This window comes from Tinamus guttatus, unplaced genomic scaffold (genome assembly GCF_059628265.1).
Source record: "Tinamus guttatus ecotype Peru unplaced genomic scaffold, ASM5962826v1 Tinamus_guttatus_pri_ptg000241l, whole genome shotgun sequence".
Lineage (NCBI taxonomy): Eukaryota > Metazoa > Chordata > Aves > Tinamiformes > Tinamidae > Tinamus > Tinamus guttatus.
The window spans coordinates 100,001-117,488 of record NW_028288775.1 but is presented as its reverse complement, the minus strand read 5'-3'; the positions used below and the strand labels follow the sequence as shown (position 1 = coordinate 117,488).

At 55.8% G+C, this 17,488-nt stretch overlaps 1 protein-coding gene across 1 annotated transcript in view; it reads left to right on the top strand.

The window, feature by feature from the left end:
• The first annotated feature begins 4,532 nt into the window (after positions 1-4,532).
• Positions 4,533-17,488, top strand: part of BCL11A (BCL11 transcription factor A) — a 64,237-nt gene continuing 51,281 nt past the window's right edge. The window contains exons 1-2 of the mRNA XM_088525970.1: positions 4,533-4,987; positions 9,537-9,866. Of these exons, the coding sequence (XP_088382096.1) occupies positions 4,933-4,987; positions 9,537-9,866 (385 nt within the window). The 5' untranslated portion in view covers positions 4,533-4,932. The remainder of the gene's footprint in view (positions 4,988-9,536; positions 9,867-17,488) is intronic.

Genomic DNA, 17,488 nt, shown 5'->3' with positions numbered 1-17,488 from the left:
GCCTGGATTTCCATGACAGGTCCAAGTTTCAAGAGGTTTTAAATGCATATATTTAAAGTGTGTTGGCTTGAGCAGCCAGCAATAGATGACATGTTTATATATAAAAGCAGAAAGATACCCAAGTGCTAATAAGATGCAGAATGACCACTGGCTAACTCTGTCTCCACATACTAGATCTGTACAAACTGAAACCACAGGTGGGCTGAAATCAAGGATTTGATTGAAAATGGGATTTTACCTGCCTTGTTTTTAACCAGTGCCTCTCCTGCCTCCCCTGTTCCACACTTCAACTGTGAGCTTTGCCACTTGAAAGCCAGGGTCCCGTGCGCTTTGCGCTGCCCCTTGATGCTCACCCGCAGCGAGCCCAGCAGGGCCCTGCTGCGCTGGATGCCTCGAGGAGCCTGCGGCATGGTCGCTGTGTCCTGCCTGTGCTCCTGCCCGTGCTCCTGCACAGGCTCGCGGCGCTCTCCGGCCAAGTGCTCGCAGAATGGCAGCTTAGCCGAGCATCTCTTGAGAAAAAGAGGAAACTGATGTGCCAAAGCTTCTCACACGGGAACACTAATGCAAGTGCCATTTCTGGAACGCACGAGTGCTCTGCTGCTTCCCGGGCGCCAGCCTGCGACCATCAGTTCCACCCACGGAGCCTCTGCCTGCCTGCGCCCGGCACCCGCGGGGAAGTTCCCTCCTGTTCTGCTGTTGCATAACGTGTGCATCTCCGGGGCACTGGCATCCTTTGGGAACCTGTTCTTGGTCCTCATGTTCTCTGCTGCGTTGGCAAGTGAGATCCCTGCTGCGAATGAATGGCAGTCAGAGCCTGGAAGCAGGAGTGTGTGCCCACCGGAGCTGCTGAACGCACACGTTGCCAAGCCCGTCGCTAAATTAGCAGATAGGCAGCGCGAGCGGTTGCAGCGGAGCGCGGCTACCCCTCTCCCTTATCTGGGGCCCAGATGACCACAAGTAACTGACAGCGCCCAGTGCTGACCGGGAGGAACTAGGCGATACCGGCTGCCACTGGCGAGGCGAGGAATGGGCACAAGACCAGCAAAAAGGGTGTGTTTTCCCCAGCGGGGCATGAGATCAGCAGTAAGGTATCTATTCCCCAACGTGGCATGATGAGCAGAAAAGGTACATCCCCACACCAAGTACGATGCGACCACGAGGCAAACTCTGTGTGCATAAATAGCACTGCAGCCCACGGAACAATCCTGCCTGGCAGCGGCTGCACAGCGGTGCTTGTCCCAGGGGTTGGGATGCTTCTCCAGTTTGCTCCGCAAATTAAGAGAAACTTTGACAAGAAACCATTAGAGAGGTAAGAAACCAGGACCCAGGCAATAACAGGTGTGCAGTAGACTCGCTTGCTGTGACCACATTGTATTGCCATCTCCAACAAATTAGTTTGCAAGCAGCCCAGCATTCACAGCCCCAGGGTGAGAGCAGCAGTACCACCTGTACTGCACTCCTTTGCAGCTGCAGGTCCCAGTGCTGTAAGAAGAGTCCCGTGCCAGGACATAAGGTGGAAAAAGGCTACACTTTGCAATTTTAGTGTCCCTTGATACACTGACCTCTGCACATGTGGCAAGCTTGAATGGGGGCAGACACACTATTTCTTAGGCAGATAGCTGAGGAATAGATAAATTTTGGCAAATTTACACCTTAAATTAACACGTGAAACATAAATGTTCTCAGCTCTGGCTTGCTGCTGCTGCGATGACAGAGTGGGACAGGGACCTTGCCTGTGCACTGAGGAGCTGGAGCCCCTTACTTGGCAGCTGGAGGGGCTGCAGGGTCCACCCCTGCTTCCCCAGAGGCAGCTGGTGCTTTGCAGCATTGCGGGCTGAGGAGGCAGCCCTTGCGGGAGGCTGGCTGACCTTTGTAGGGACCACGGGGAAGCCGCTGCGGCTTCAGCGTATGCACCTTGCAGTCTGCCCAGGTGCAGCTGAGGCGCAGGGCCACATTTCCGAACGCTCACCTCGCTCTGGGGCCAGGAGCCTCCACTGGAAGAGGGGCTGGGGTAGCTTAGCACCAAGCGGGGGCAGCCTGGGGTCCTCGGGCAACAGGAGAGGCTGCGGAGGAGCCAAAGGGGACCCACAGCCTTGCACGCGCCCCCGTCGCCTGCTCCCCCGTGCCTGCGTAGGCTCTCGCCTGCCCGCCGTCCTGCAGCCCGTTTGGGCCACGCGGGAGCGCGGGCAGCGGTTCCGGCGCGCGCCGCTCGCAGCCCGGCAGCAGCGCCCGTCGCCGGCTGCTCCAAGGGAGGCGCTGCCCGTGGGACGAGCGCGGGACGGAGCCGGCGGGGGAGGCTCCCGCCGCCGCCCCCCCGTTGGCTCGGCAGCCGCGCAGGGGCCGCGCTGCCCAGGCCGGGGGGCAGCGCGGAGCGGGGGGGTGTCACCCATGTCATCCCCATCCCGCGGCCACCCCGCACCTCCCAGGACGGCGGGGCGGCCCGGCGCGGGGCCGGAGCCGCAGCGAAGCCCCTCGCACGAGCTGCTTGTTGACCGCGTTCACGTTCAGAGCCCCGCAGCTAAAAGCACTTTACGCCATAAAATAAAAGCGCTGTCTTTTTTTTTTCTAAAAGGTTACGTCTGGAGGCCACGCTGCTCATACTTCATACAGAAAACTACTGAAAGGGCTATGAAATCCTCTATGATTTACACTCCCTCTCAGTGCATTAGGATATAGATCTACTCGACTCTAAAAATACTGCAGAGTTTCTAACCGACGTGAATATATGTGCATTATTTCAGAAAGTCTGTTAGAAAACTTGTCAACACGTTATAAAGCATAAACCAGGACCTGGCCATTAAATACAGAGATCAGAAGCGCGATCTATCCTGCAGGAAGTCCCGGGAAAAGTCCCAGCGCTCGGGAAGGGTCCCTTAGCCCCGCGCTTGACCCCGCAGCGCCCAGCGCAGCTCCCCGAGACTCATCCGAATTCCACCCTCATTTATCGCCCACCCGAAGCCCCTGCAAGGCTTGGGAACACGGCCATGCCCGTGTTCGCTCCTGCACCTCGGACAGACGCGCTCCCCTTCTCCTCGAAAGCAAGCAAGAAGCAAACCTACCTGCATTATTAATCTGCGGTCAGAGCACGTTAAAAACGCCTCCTGCTCCTCGGGGAGGTTTGTTACCTGCCTCCGATCACATGGCGGGCGAGGGAAGCGCGGCGCTACCGCGATCAAGCGCTAATATTAACAACTGCACGGACGGCAAGAAATACTGCTGCAAGCCAGCGAGTTTCCTTTTAATCCGAGGCATTTTATGATGCTGAAATTAAGGGCGTGCTAATGCTAGAAACCTTCCCGCTGCCATTCACGGCAGCGCCTGCAAAATTAGCGTTTGAATGTATGTTTTAAAGAGCTGCTCTAGGAAAGCACCTCTGGAAGCTCAGATCTGGCACCATAATAAACCAGACTTACTCGTGACTGAGCGCTTAATTCGCTGTGAGTTTTTAGGAAGAATCAATGAAACGCTGCCCGTTCCTCGTGGGGTAACCGCAGAGAGGTGCTGCGGAGTGTTGGCTTCGGGGAGCGCAGCGCTGTGAGGAAGCCCCGGCACGGGGAAGCGCGGGACCTTTCCCGGGGAAATCCAGTCACTACTTTTTACACTGCGGCCACCTCGGAAAGCTCCACGCGCGCTCTCACACACGAATCAAATCGCACCAAAAACAGAGATGCCCGCGCACGCCGCGCTGCATACGCGCGGCGCGGGACCATATGTACGTGGCGGCACAGAGCTGCACCAGCGCCGAGCCGCTCGCCTATTGTCACCTAGCATTGCGTGGCCGTGTGTCACCCCCACCCCGCCAAAGGTCCCGCCGGCTCCGCGCTTTGTGCCCGCCGCGTCCGAGGTGGCGCCCGCGGGGGTGGCTCGCTCCGCGGGAGCCGCTGCCGCGGGGGCGGGCGCGGGACCGTCCCCGCTCCCTGCGCCCGCCCAACAGGTCCCGCAGGCGGCTTCGCTCCGCGCTGCGCGGGCAGCCGCTCTCCGCCGCGGCCGTAGCGAGCGCCTGCGAGCGGCTTCTCGGCGAAGTTGCCGCCGCATCCTCCCAACTCCGCCCGCTGCCCCCGGGCGCCGCGCGGGGCCGTCCGCCCCTTCCCCCTTCCCGCAGGAAACTCCGCTCGCGCTGCCCCGCCGAAGTTGCTGCCGCCGCAGTCGGGGCCGGGCCCGGTTCCCGGTGGCGGGAGCGGCGTCCCGGGGAAGGGAGGGGACAGCCACATGCTCCCCTTCCCCCCTCGCCGCCCCTCGGGCGCCCTGCGCTCCTACCTGGCTCCCCCAGCTCCCCCCGCTCCCGCGCGCATCCCGGAGCGGCCCCCTGCCCTGCGCGCCGCGGCGCGGGCCGTGCGCGCGCTGCCGCCGCCCCCCCCCGCCCTCCGCGCGCGCGTGTCTCCCGCTCCCCCACCCGCGCCCGCGCCGCGGCCCCGCCGCCCCCCCGCCGCGCCCCCTCCCCGCGCGCTCGCCCCCCTGCCGGCACTGGCCATTGGCGTGTCCTGCTCTCCTTTTCATGTCCAGCCCCCGATGAGTGTCCATTGGTGTTGCCTTCGCCTTCCCTCCTCCCCTCTCGCCGGCTCGCCCTGCCCATGTTTTGTATGTCTCTGTCCATCCAGGCTCCTGACGTTCAAGTTCGCAGGGACGTCACGTCCGCACTTGAACTTGCAGCTCAGGGGGGCTTTTGCCATTTTTTTCATCTCTCTCTCTCTCTCCTTCTCTCTCTCCCTCTCTCTCTCTCTTTTTTTTTCCCCTTGCACAAAAAAAAAAAAAAAGCCATGACTGCTATCCCACAATTCATCTTCCCTGCGCCATCTTTGTATTATTTCTAATTTATTTTGGATGTCAAAAGACATTGATGAAGATATTTTCTCTGGAGTCTCTTTCCTCTCTAACCCGTCTCTCCCGATGTGAACCGAGCGACTCACAAGCCGCCGAAGCCACCTATCCACCATGTCGCGCCGCAAGCAAGGCAAACCCCAGCACTTAAGCAAACGGGAATTTTCGCGTAAGTAACACGGAGAGCGATTATTTAAAAAAAATCTCCTTATGGATTTATTTTTTAATTCGAAAAAAAAAAGGAGAAGGAAAAAAAGAATGCGAGCGAGCGGGGGGAAATTAACTTGGCACCGGCTTGGGGTTACTCGCCTCGGCGGCTGCTTTTTTGCGCGCTCTTAATTGAATCACCTTGAGCACTTTTCTGCTCCGCGCTTCGCCCGCGCTGCCGCCGCTGCCCGCAGAGGGAGCCGCACTCGCCGAGCCGCCAGCGCGGGGCTGCGCGCCGGGCAGCGCGCCCCAAAGTGCGCGCAGAGCCGCGCGACTCCCGCTGCCTGCTCGCGGCTCCCGCTCCGCGGGCGAGCGCGGCCGGAGAGTGGCGGCCGCGCTGCCCCCGCCGCCCCGCGCCCTTTCCTCGCCACGGCCCCTCCGCGCCCGCCGCCTTTTGTCTGCGCCGGGGTCGCCGCTCCCGCCGCCGCCCCGGGGCCGCGCGGGGCTCCGGCTCCGCCGACCCGACCTCGCCCCGCCGCCCGGGCCAGCGCTGGGGCCGGGGGCGGCCGCGGAGCCGCGCGGCGCCGGGCGGGATCCCGGTCCGCGCGCTCTGCCTCGCTGCGCTCGCTCGCTACTATTTTTTGGAAGATTTTCAAAAAAAGTGGAAGTGGATTTTGATTGGGAAAAATCTCGTGTCTGAATGTTTACAAGCGCCGCGTGTGTGGGGAACCTCCTGCCAACAAACACAGAGAAGCGCGAGCCCGGGCTGCGCACACGCACCCGCTCACGCGCGCACACGCACCCGCTCACACGCTCACGCGCGGCGACCCCCGCGCCGCCGCCGGGCACAAAACGCGCCCCGCGCCCCCCCGGGAGAGGAGCCCCCGCCCGCGCTCCGGCAGCGCCGCCCGCAACAGCCCGCGCGTGGGGCCGGCGCGTACGCGGAGCGCCCCTTGTACAACAAAAGGCACCGCGAGCCGGGGAGGCGGGCGCGGAGCGCGCGGGGACCTCCTGTCCCCCGCGTGGGGCGCGGGCCAGGGCAGAGCCGTGCGCGCTCCCCATGGGGCGCCTCGCCCTTCTTTCCTCCCTTTTCGTTTGTGTTTTTTTATTATTATTATTTTATTTTTTTTGCACTATTCCTGGCGGGTTTTGTTGCCTCCACACCTCCCTGGGCCGCCGAAACCGGGCGATTCCCGCCGTCCCGCCGCCCCCCTCTCTTTGGCAAAACTTTGCCCTGCCGCTTCCCGCGCGCGGAGCGCGCGAGCCGAGGCTGCGCGCGGAGGCGCCCGCGGCCGCGCAGCGTCGAAACTTTCCCCCCGAGCTCCAAGGAGGGAGGGAAGGGGGCGGTTGGGGGGGGGGGGTGTCCATCGCTGCGCCTCACGGTGCGCCCCGGCGCCCGCCGCCGCGCGGACCCCCGGCCTGGCGCTGCGCGGAGCGGCGCGGAGGCCCCGCACGTGCGCCGGCCGCCCCGGGGGGAAGGGAGGGAAGGAAGGAGGGAGGGAGGGAGGGAAGGGAAGAGGGAGGAGGGGGCTGTGCCGGAGTTTCGCCGTCTCGGCCGGGCCGGGCCGGTGCGGGAGCAGTCGCTAGGAGGCAGCGCGAGATCAACAAAACGCGGCGGCGGCGCCGCGAACTTGAACCTGAGCGGCGGCCGCAGCCTTCGCGGCAGCCCCGGGGGAAGGGAGTCGCGGCCGCGCTGCGCCGGCCCCGCCGCTCCCCCCGCGTCTTTGTTCTTGACTCCGGCTCCCCGCGCGGAGCGACCCCGCGCAGCGCCCCCACACCCGGCCCGGGGGGCAGCGCAACTTGCGCGCGGAGTTGGGCCTCGCTCGCCGCGCCGCCCGGCCGGCCCCGCGCACGTGCGGCCGCCGCTCGGTGCCGCCCGGCCGGGCACCACCCGGCGCTGCGCGGGACACCCGGAGAGCCCGGCGCTCGGCAGCCGCTGCCCCTTGCGTCCCGGTGCCGCCCGGGCCGGCGCCGCCCGAGGGCAGCGGCGGAAGAGCCGGCACCTACCTAGGCGGGGGCGCGGGTTGGGCAGACGCGGGGGAGCGGGGGCCCCGCGGCTCCCTCTTCCCGTGCAGCCCCCGCCCTCACCCGTTTGTTTCATTTCGTTTAATTTTTCAAGTAGGAGAAGTAGCAGGAACAACCAAGCCACATTTTACTGCCTCCGTTTCCTCCAGGAGCCGAATGTTTTGCAGTGAATGCGGTGCCTACTGTATTTCATACATTAGTATATAATTCTCGTTAATTAGCAATAATTTACATTAAGAGCATAGAAAACGTTGAGGTTACAGGTTTTATATCTGTACATTTGATCGTCTTGTTATTTTCAAGAACTTTGCCTCCTATAAAATTAATTAGGTGAAATGTGGAGGTGTAATCAGCAACCTCTGAATTACCACTTCATTTCCTGGTTTTGATTATAAATCAGCCCAGGCAGCAGAGACTTCAGCAAAGTCGCTTTTTGTTCGGGGCCACTTCGAACTGTCTGGTGCTGAGGCCTCCGCGTTACCTTCCTCTGCCAGGCAGAGCCGCCGGCATGGGGAGCAACTCGGGGAAAGCGAGTTGCGGAGCGATGCCTGTACGGCGCGGGCCGGCAGCACTGCGGGCTCTGCGCGGGAACTTGCAGGCTGCGAGCAAGCCCACGGCACCGCTCAGCCCCCGACACCGCTGCGCTGCCCGTGAGGTTAGTTGCGCGGTGATTTACTCGCTGTGTCCAAGCGCCAGCAAGCAACAGCTCGGCAGGGAGACGGTGCCGCTGGAGTCCTGCGGAGCCTCCTGCTCTGTCCTCCGCAGCGGAGCAGCAGTGCAAACACGCATTGTGCGGTACCGAGCGGACTGAAAGTTTAGGAGAAAACCCCGGCAATTAAGGAATTGTTTTTATTAATACGAGCATGACCTTCATATTCCTGTGGCTGACCTGCCGTTAAATTAGAAGTAGCGCTAGAGGCAAGAGACTGCGGACGGTGTCCCCATGTCCTAGTTGGAGCTGAGGTACGGCAAGGTAGTGTGCTCCTTCAACATTATTTCACGCAGCACAACTGGGAGCTACTCCAGATCTTCTTCCTCAATATTGAGCCTAGGTAGGGTTGAAATAAATTTAACCTGAGTTCACCACATTTTTACACTTTATCAAAATCAGTTCCAATATTGTGCAGTCAAATTAAAATCTATTTTTTGATTCTCTGTGGCTTTAAGTTCATTAAATGTGAAATTGGCAGCTCGCTAAAGAAGGTCAGGCTGATTAACTGTTTAAGAGTCGTGCTGGGTCTGCCTCCCCCTACCTGGCCGCGCGTTAGTGGGGCTTGCACACGTCGCACCCTCCGGCCCCACTGCTGCTGTCGGTGCTTGCGGTGTGCGGCACCGGCACTGACGCGCTGCTCTCACACTCTGCCTTTTGCCTTCATGAAAGGCCGTAGCAATGGGTACTAGACACGCGCTGCCAAGATATTTCCCTACAAAGTTAAAAAGGAAAAAAAAAAAAAGAACAGCAAGCGAGCAGAAAAGCAAGGCATATCTACCTCGTTACAGCATCCGCGGGTGATTATGTGAGCAGGAATAGCCTCATAATGAAGCTTTTTGGAGCTCATTCAGAAAATTTGTCAACTTTGACAACATTAGGCGAGGTATTTGGAGTTTAGAGAAAGCACTTCTCACTCGTGTCATGAGATGTGGTGGTCGCCCGGCCAGCCTGATTTTTCTGTGCTGAAGGCCACCAGTACTAACATGTTTAATTTGGCCACTCCTCTTTCAGGGTGAAAAAAAAAAATGACTAATTGGGTTATTCTCTTAAGTACTGAAAAATATCCTGTCCAGTTAATATCCATGGGTGGAACTGCTAGTGAATTTGCTATTTGCGCCACTTCTGAGGAGTAGGTGCAAGTCAGCGTCGCTCCCCCCGCCGCCACCGCAGGAATTTTTGTCGCACTCGATTTTTGCCATTTAGCTGCCTGTTATTTATTTCTTCTGCTCATCCGCCCTCTCCCCAGTGCATAGCTCCTGCGTTACGAATTTCAAAGGGGAAGCTGCGGGCGTGCTCGTGTGGCAGGAGCGCAGGCGCTGGGGCCTGGTGGGCTCCGTGCGTCCGGCGTTTCCCTTGGCCCTGCGCGCAGCAGCCCGGTTGTGGAACGCGCACAATGGAGGCTGTGAGGTCTTTTGTTCACACACGTGTGCATGTTGCTGGTGGGGCTGGATTTTGGGTAGTGTGGCTGGCCCGTGCGCACGTGCGCGCGAGGCAACGTGCGTGCACGTGTGATGGCTTCAGCTGCAAATTCATACACGTAAATAATACATCTGGCAGTAAAACACGGCTTTGGCTTTTCCTTCCTGGTGCCATAGTAGTTTCACAATATGTCTTTAAAGGCCCGTTCATTTGATTTTACCACCGAATCGTTAGAGCAAGAGGGGAATTTGTCCTCATCGATGAAAACGGCTCCAGCGGCAGCACTCCCTCTCCCAGTCCGGCTGCCGCCGCCACACCGAGGGGGACACGTGGCCATGGGTACAGAGCTGGCGAGGAGGGGGCCCGGTGTGTGGCCCCGCGCGCTAACGCTGCTCCTTTTGTCTCCCGCCTGCAGCCGAACCTCTCGAAGCCATTCTCACCGATGAGGAGCCCGAGCACGGCGTGCTGGGAGCTCCGGAAGGGGACCACGACCTCCTCACCTGCGGCCAGTGTCAGATGAACTTCCCGCTGGGGGACATTCTGGTTTTTATCGAGCACAAACGGAAACAATGCAATGGCAGTCTCTGCCTGGAGAAGGCTGTGGATAAGCCTCCCTCGCCCTCGCCAAGCGAGCTGAAGAAAGCGTCCAACCCCGTGGAGGTGGGCATCCAGGTTACGCCAGAGGATGACGATTGTTTATCAACGTCATCTCGAGGAATTTGCCCTAAGCAGGAGCATATAGCAGGTAAAGCACAGCAAGGAGAAGTGCTCGCGAGTTGCTCCGTCGTTGCAGCCCGCGCGTGGCACAGCATGGCGCGGCAAGCGGGCGTCCTGTTGGCGGCTCTGTGCAGCTCCCCAGCCCGTGTTCCCTTGTGTTCTCGCAGGGAGAGGACCCAGCGGGGTCCGCTGGGCTGCCGGGCGGTTTTCGGTGTGTGGGCGGCCACTCCAACGGCTCTGGCAGAGCTGGAGGCGAAAGAGTTAATGGCGCATCCGCTCGCTGCCGCGCGTCCATGTTGGCTGTCAGCGTATGGACTGTAATTAAACACAGCCCCATGGCAAAGTGACACCACCGACCTTGACTTTAAGATGCCATTTGCGACTGGCCAGGCCAGAGTAGAGAGGGCAGTTGCTGAAGCGCGCAGACATGCTTATTCGGAAAGTTTAAGGGCATGTTGGAAATTTCAAAAGGTTGGTTTGACAGGAAAGGCTGCTCTCCACAGCCTGCCTCCTCAGCCCAGTGATAAATGCTTCTCTGTGCGCTCTCCTGCCTCTGATGTGGTTTTGACAGATGTATCTTGATTTTGTTTGTGGTTTACACAGCCACATGTCATCCGTACAAATGTCCAGGACAGAGTTCTCTTTGGTGCAATGAACAATATGAAATGAAATTTAAAAAAAAAAAAAAAAAAACAAAGAAAGCATAAATAACTCAATTTCTGAGTGTGTGTGCATGTATATATATGTATACATATATTGCAAATGGAAGGCTGTTCACCATGTAAATATTTTAGCAAATGAGGTTAAAAAAAAATAAGGCCCTGGAAAGCCCAACAAAGTACGACCTGTTTCTATAATCCTCTCAGCAAGCGAGAGCGCTGCGCTTTCGCTGTGCGCATTGGGCCTAGAGCGCCTTCGGAAAAGCCCGCGGCTGTGGCTTCCCCTTGGGCCGCCGTGCTCGGCGACGGCTGCGCAAGCCAGGTCAGTGCAGGCCGGAGCGCGGTGCAGGGCATGACAGCAGGCGCTTTGCCGCCTGCAGGGCCTGACCATAATGGGGCGCGATGCTCTCCCAGCCCCCGCGCTGGCCACTGCGTCACACGCGGCCCTGGCGCTTTTGGTGGGTTCGCGGCGGTGGCCGCACGGGAATAGGAGCATGCGGGTCCATGCAGGCCTGGTGCGAAGCCGTGCGTGCGTGCCCTGGGCATGGAGGCGCTCGAGGGGAGCCCAGCGTGAGGGGACCGCGGCTGCCTGTGCCCGGAGCCCTCTGAAATGGCCAAATACGGAGGGCAGGGGCAGTGACGCAACGTGGCGCTTGCATGCCGAGCTGCTCTACTGCGAAGATGAAACGCAGCCTCTGTCAGGCAGGAATTAGAGGCACACTGCTTGCCGCTGCCCGAGCAGGCCACCCGGGGAAGCTCCGTGGCACCTGTCCATCCGTCCCCCTGTTATTTTTAATTTTGCTTTTTTCTCGAGTGGGCCAAGCTTTGCGGCATGGCGGGAAGGGCTCCCTTGCTGGGCGCAGCCTTTGGGCCGTCTCCTGCCCCAGAGTCCCCCAGTGCCAGTGGAAAATCAGGAGTGGGAGAGTTGGAACGAGCCAGACAGCTCGGCTCTGCACAGAATAAGGGACTGCTCGTGATAATGCAAGAAAGATACCTGAGTATGTGATTAAAACAGCAAAAAAAGAAAAAAAAATGAAAAACCGTGAGGGAGGCTGACCTTAGAAAAATATCCAGGCAATAGCTGAGGGGAGTGATTTGTTTTGAGTCAAGGAAAGGTGCATTTTAAGCCTGTAGAAATGGAGCCGAGCAGTTGTTTTGCTGGCAGAGGTGTTGCAGGCTGGCTGTGGCACAGCCTATGCTCTGTTCTGAAGGTAAGAAGTTGTGTTGCAGTCAAAGATCATCTTACGATAAGCAGTGGTTAAGGATCAGTGCACCCAGAGACAAGGAACAAGGCACTGGCTCACTCAAATAGAAGGGGAAAATGATGTCTATTTAGCTTAGCTTTATCCTCACCCTTTTGCAAAGGCAGGAGTGATTATGATAGCTTATATAATAATATATATACGTGTATATCTACAGCCACACACATGTGCAAGCTGTGTCGTGTGTGTACGATGCGCATGCACGCCGGCATGGCTACCTGTCCCTTTTGTGTGGGCGGTTGCACGTGTGTAGCTCTGACTCGGTATCAAATTTTGAGTGATGCTGATCCAGCGCTGTAGCTGAAATGTCATAAATTTAACTGAAAATTAATAGGATATGTTGTGTGGGTCCAATGAGGCAGCTTTCATCAATATGTATGTCAAACACTCACCGGCAGATACCGGCAGCCTGTGATTTGCAGTGAGTGCTACGGCAGGGGTTTAGTGATCCAGGCTCATATTTTACAATAGGGGGAAATATTAACCGAAGTATCTAGAGATCAGTGAATGTAAAATTGCTGTTCGCTTATTGAAAAGGCTGGAGAAATATTTATAGTGCGCTGGTGTCAGGAGTGGGTGTTTTGTTTGTCAAACGTATAAATCTGAGGGAATTAAAGGTTATTTTTTGGGGGGAGAGGTGAAAAGAGATCTGAGGTGTTACTTGGCTTCAGGTGGAGCACTTTTGGAGAGCTGCACGTATTCCCATCCGTGATTGCGGCTCTGTGCTGTGGATCTCATGTTTACTGTACAGAGAGGGGAGGCGGGAGCAGGGGAGGTCAGTTTTAGTGCCTGGATCCTTTCTTCTCTATTTGCTTGTTGTGTTCAAATATAACCCGTGGGGGGAAAAAAATGCAAGAAACAGCTTAGCCTCTGGTAATCAGAGGGAGAACGGGCATAACTTGGTACTAAATTTCAGACCAGGTACATGGGAGCGTTAGACTTCTCAGTGGGTGATTTCTTTGCCTAGTCTGTGTGCCACAGAGATTTTTCTCAGCGTGTTATTAGGAGTTGCCCTTGTAATTTTGCAGGTTGAATCTAGAGACTCTGGATTAATAATTTTGTTTGGTTCCAGATAAAAATCAGTGACATGTGAACAGAGTAGTTATCATTGCATCCGGACAAACGAGATGAGAGTTATGGTGGTGGGAAAAAAAAATCAAAAAGCTAAAATTATGTCCTCTTCTTCCCTACAAAGAGGCAGGGAATCAGGCTGGGTGAAGCAGTGACGCACGGGGAAGGTTTTGCGGGTGCTCTCCAGGGGCTCCTGCCCAGGAGGCTGGCAGCGCTGCCTACAAGCTGTATTGGTAAATAAGACAGAGAAAGGTTGTGAACTGGCAGCTCGGCTGTTTTGTCCAAGTACAATGTCGCCGAAACTCTTTCTAAGACAAACGGTAAATAGAACTGTCACAGTGATTGCGCGACGGAGCTGCGGCAATTGTGTCTTGCAATTGTTGGCGTTGTCAGAGGACTTTTGAAAGCTCAATTAAACACCGGGGACTGGGTGGCTGCGAAATTTGCTTTCCTGGGGAAAAAAAAAAAAGTAGGGGATGCAAAAGTTGCTGCTCTGTTGGGGCTGCAGAAAAGAGGCGAGAGTTTGTCTGCTCGCCCCATCGCCTTTTCTAAATAGCGTTTTTTTTTGAAGAAGCGAACACGTGATAATGATGCCATCTCCCGTACGAGATGAAGGCTGTGTTAGTTTTCTTCGCCCCACTGTTGCAGGCAGTCGGTAAAAAATGTCTCTTTATTGGCAGCACAAGTAGGCACTCAGTTGAAGAACAGAAGCAGGGGAGAAAGTTTTCCCTGGATTCGGCACAGTTATCCTGGTGCAGTGTCGGCAGCGTCGTGGTTCCTTGGATCGCTCTCCCTTTTCTGTTGTTGTTGTTGTTTCCCGCGAATCGGATCTATCTGGGAGGCTCCGGCATGTGCTCCGCATTCCTTCCCCTATTGTGTGTGGCCCCAGCGCGCCGGCGCTCGGAGGTGCACACCGCTGCCGCAAGCTGCCGCCTCCGGAGACGGCCTCCTCGGCAAGTGGAGCGGACAGCGCGTGCTGCAGGCTGCACACTGAGGCACGGGGCAAGCATCTAAATAAAACCCTTTGCAATTAGGCTAGTGGGAGAAGCCAAAGTCTTACACGAAGATTTCCTGATTCCGGCGCTACCTCTTTTAAAGAGGAGGAGACCTATTAGCATGATACAGTTCTGTGCGTGCAGCCCTCAGCACATGGCTTCCCTCTTTATTTAATTCGAATAATAAAGGCAATCGGAGAGGCAGTGTCAGGCAACCGGGCTTCAGTCTCCATTTGTTTGCCTGCCCGCTTCCTCATTATAGAAATTTTTGCATAAAATTCACTTGAAGCTTCAGCCTGTTTTTTCGTCCAGCAGCACCAACTTTGTGCAATAAAAGGTGTTTAGGATCAGCCTGGACACGGCCTGGCACTTGGCCACTTTTTTTAGCAGGAGATCTAATCACTGGAGATCTTTAGTACCTTTCTGCTTGTTCAGATTTCCTTTGGGTCGTGGCTCTGTCAGCAACGCTCTTCTTCCGCAGAGGTCTTGTTTTTAACACGGCCCACATTGCAGTGCCGCTCGCTGCTGTGGAGGTCTCGGTTTTATGGGTCCATTTCGGGGAAATTGCAGAAGTTCATAAAATATGTCGAGCTCGTATATTTTCATACATTAAGACCTATATTTCTCCTTGTAGCATAGACCTAAAATTAACTGTTTTTTTTTTTCTGTTTTATTTTTCACCCCCTGATGCCTGTGCCTAATGAGCATATTCTGTCTCACTTGGTACAAGTACAAAGGGGTTGTGCTTGCTGCTGTTGGGCTGCTGTCAGAGTGACGGGTTTGGGCCCGCTGTGATGGTATCGGTACCCATGTTGTGGTGACTTATCCCATACTTTTTAAAAACAACAGGCGCCTGCAAAACCCTTCCAAGCAGCGGGGATGCTCTGCTGGCCCATCCATAGCGCTGTTGGGTGCCCTGGCCTGGCAAGCGGAGGCGTCGCTAGAGCTGACCTGGAGTATTGTCCCTGTGGCACCAGCCTCCACACGCCGCATCCTGCCCAGGGCTCCCTGGCCTCGACCGCCCTGGTGCTTCCCATGCGGGGATGGGTGCTGCGTGGCCGGGCTGGGCTGCGCTCAGGTGCGAGCTCAGATGGGCGCATGTAAATGCCCTGTCAGACACGGCACAGGAATATTAATGCTTGCTCGCTGGCGCGCCGTAATAAAGCTGTACACAGCAAGCTTAATATGCAGCCAGGCTGGGGAATTACATGAAACTTAGATAGCTCAGTGTGAATGACAGCAGTGGAAAAAAATACTCAATATGCCACAGTTTGCATTCTTGTTTGCCTTTGATCTAAGGCAAAATGGAAACATACCCTTCTTTCTCTCTGTGTTTCATATGGGGGTTTCTCCGTGGCAAAATTGGTTAGTAAGTGAGTAAATGAAGAGGGAGAATGAGGTGCATGGCACGCAGCAGAATTGCCTAAGACACATTGTGGCTGCCTCCTGAGCACGGGGCTTTCGCCAAGTCCTAGCAGCAGCATATTTTTCTGCACTTGAGATCATTTGTTTTGCTTTTCGTTCTTTTTTAGTATCTGCTTGGAACAAAGAAAATATAGGCGAAATAAGCAGGGAACTGTAGACTGCTGTACCCCCCTGCTGCAGGCACAGCCCTGGCTTTAAATCCACAACGAGTCTTTGCAGAGGTTTCATTTGCTCCTCCTCCAAGCTTCAAATTTTAAACTCCATTCAAAGGTGTATTTTTTTCCAGTTCGGGGACGGAAGAGGATTTTCAATAATGCATTCGTTTAACTGAATCAACAGCTGTCAGAGGCAGTTGTAGTAAATCCACAGAAAGTACAAAGCAAAATACGCACATTTCCTGCAAGCAAGTGCTGGGAATCAGTTACCTGCCAGTGAGGCAGCCGATTTCCAAGTTTGCAGGCAGTGCACAAAAGTGCTTCTCGGCTCCCCGGAGCCCCGGCCACGCTTGCCTGGCGCAGTTCCTGGGAAACTTCTACCCGAGCAACAGTCTCCCCTATCCGATGGGCACACGTGAGCCGTGTCGAGGAGGGCTGGTGCGCGGGGTGGCTGCACTGCCGGCGCTGGAGATGGGGCTCCGCATCCCCGCGGAGGAGCCCGCGCAGGTAGGCGCTGCGGGAGCTTTCCTGGGCTGGAGGTGGAGCTCGCGCGGCCCTGCGCCGGGCTCCGACGGCTGCCTCTCCGCAGACGCACGGAGCAATTACACCTGCAATTTGATCTGCGCTCCAGATACAAAAACCTCTGCCTAAATAAACAATAGCGCTGCCCTGCAACAACAAAGACGCCGGGGAGAGCCCTGCCTGCAGTGCTACTCTTATGGTTACTGTGGATGATGACATTGTTGTTATTATTATTATTATTATTATTATTATTACTACTACTACTACTAGTACTACTACTGCCTTTAAAAAAATAAACATGGTTTACAACTCCTCACTCCTTAGGAAGCAAAGGGTTTAATTTTGCCTTCAGTGCCTACTTAATTGTTTTAGAAGGCAGTGCAATCTAAAATGCAAAAATAAAAATACTTTCCTCTCCCCCTTGCTGAAAATTCCCAGCAATTAATTTGTCAGCCGGTGTCACTTGGCTGCAGCATCGCAGCCGTTTTTCGGACCTTGCGCGAATCTCCTTGTTTTTGTGGCATTTTTGCTGTGGAGTTCGTTCCTTCCGGATCAAAAGGGTATTCAGCAAAATTGTGCTTGGGGTAGGGGATGGAAAAGACATGGAGCATTTGCTGAACGAGTGAGACCAAGGCCTTTTTACTGGGTTTTCTTTATTATTAATATTAGTTTTCACTTTCATATATATGTGTGTGTACATATATATTTACACACACGTAGTTTTGGTGCACTGGGAAGCAGTAGTTAGGGAGGTTTTTCTCTTAGAGGAAGTAAAACACAGTTGGTTCCGTTAAGAAAAAAAAAACAGAGCGTTACCTCCTGAGAGATTATTTAGAGGCTTTATTATTTTGTAATAAACTATAAACTGTCCTATGTTAAATTTTGTTATGTTAGAAAAAAAATCAATAAGGAAGAATTAAATTCTGATAAAGATACTCTTGGATCTTTGAAAACAACTGCTGTCCTTTTAACTAAAACATTTGAGGAGCTTCAAAGAGGATGTATTTCTTCTGATCTTGGAGCTGTGCGACTGGTAGCAGGGAAGGGGGAAAAAAATCTTATTCTACATACAAGTGGATTGCTTAACAAGTCAGCACAGACACATACTTGTTTGTACAATGGAGATAAAAATTCCTGTATAAAAATAATTCAGCCGCTGACAGCCGGCTTTGTGCCGGGGCTGCCTCCTTTGTGCGCCCGGGGGCCGGGAGCGCGGATCCCGCTCTGCCGCGCTGCATGCGGCGTGGGAGCTAAGGGCTTGGTTTCGAGGGATGCTCAGCCTTGGTTGCGCGCACGGACTCGCTGAAAGCAGTGGGAGAAGGGGAAAAAAAAAAAAAAAAGGGGGAAGAAGCCTTGTAACGGGGGAATGACGCGAACACGAAACACAGGCATGGAGCGGCGTTTGCGGCTCCGGGTGGTTGCTAAACTCGTGGCTTTTTGACCTCCTGGCGAGTTGTGGCGTCGCACGGTGGGGCAGGTGGTGAGGAGCGTTGGGAGGCTCGGCTGGGCGCTGCAGCGCCCGCGTGGCCCGGGCGCTCGACACATGCTGTGGCAGTGGAGG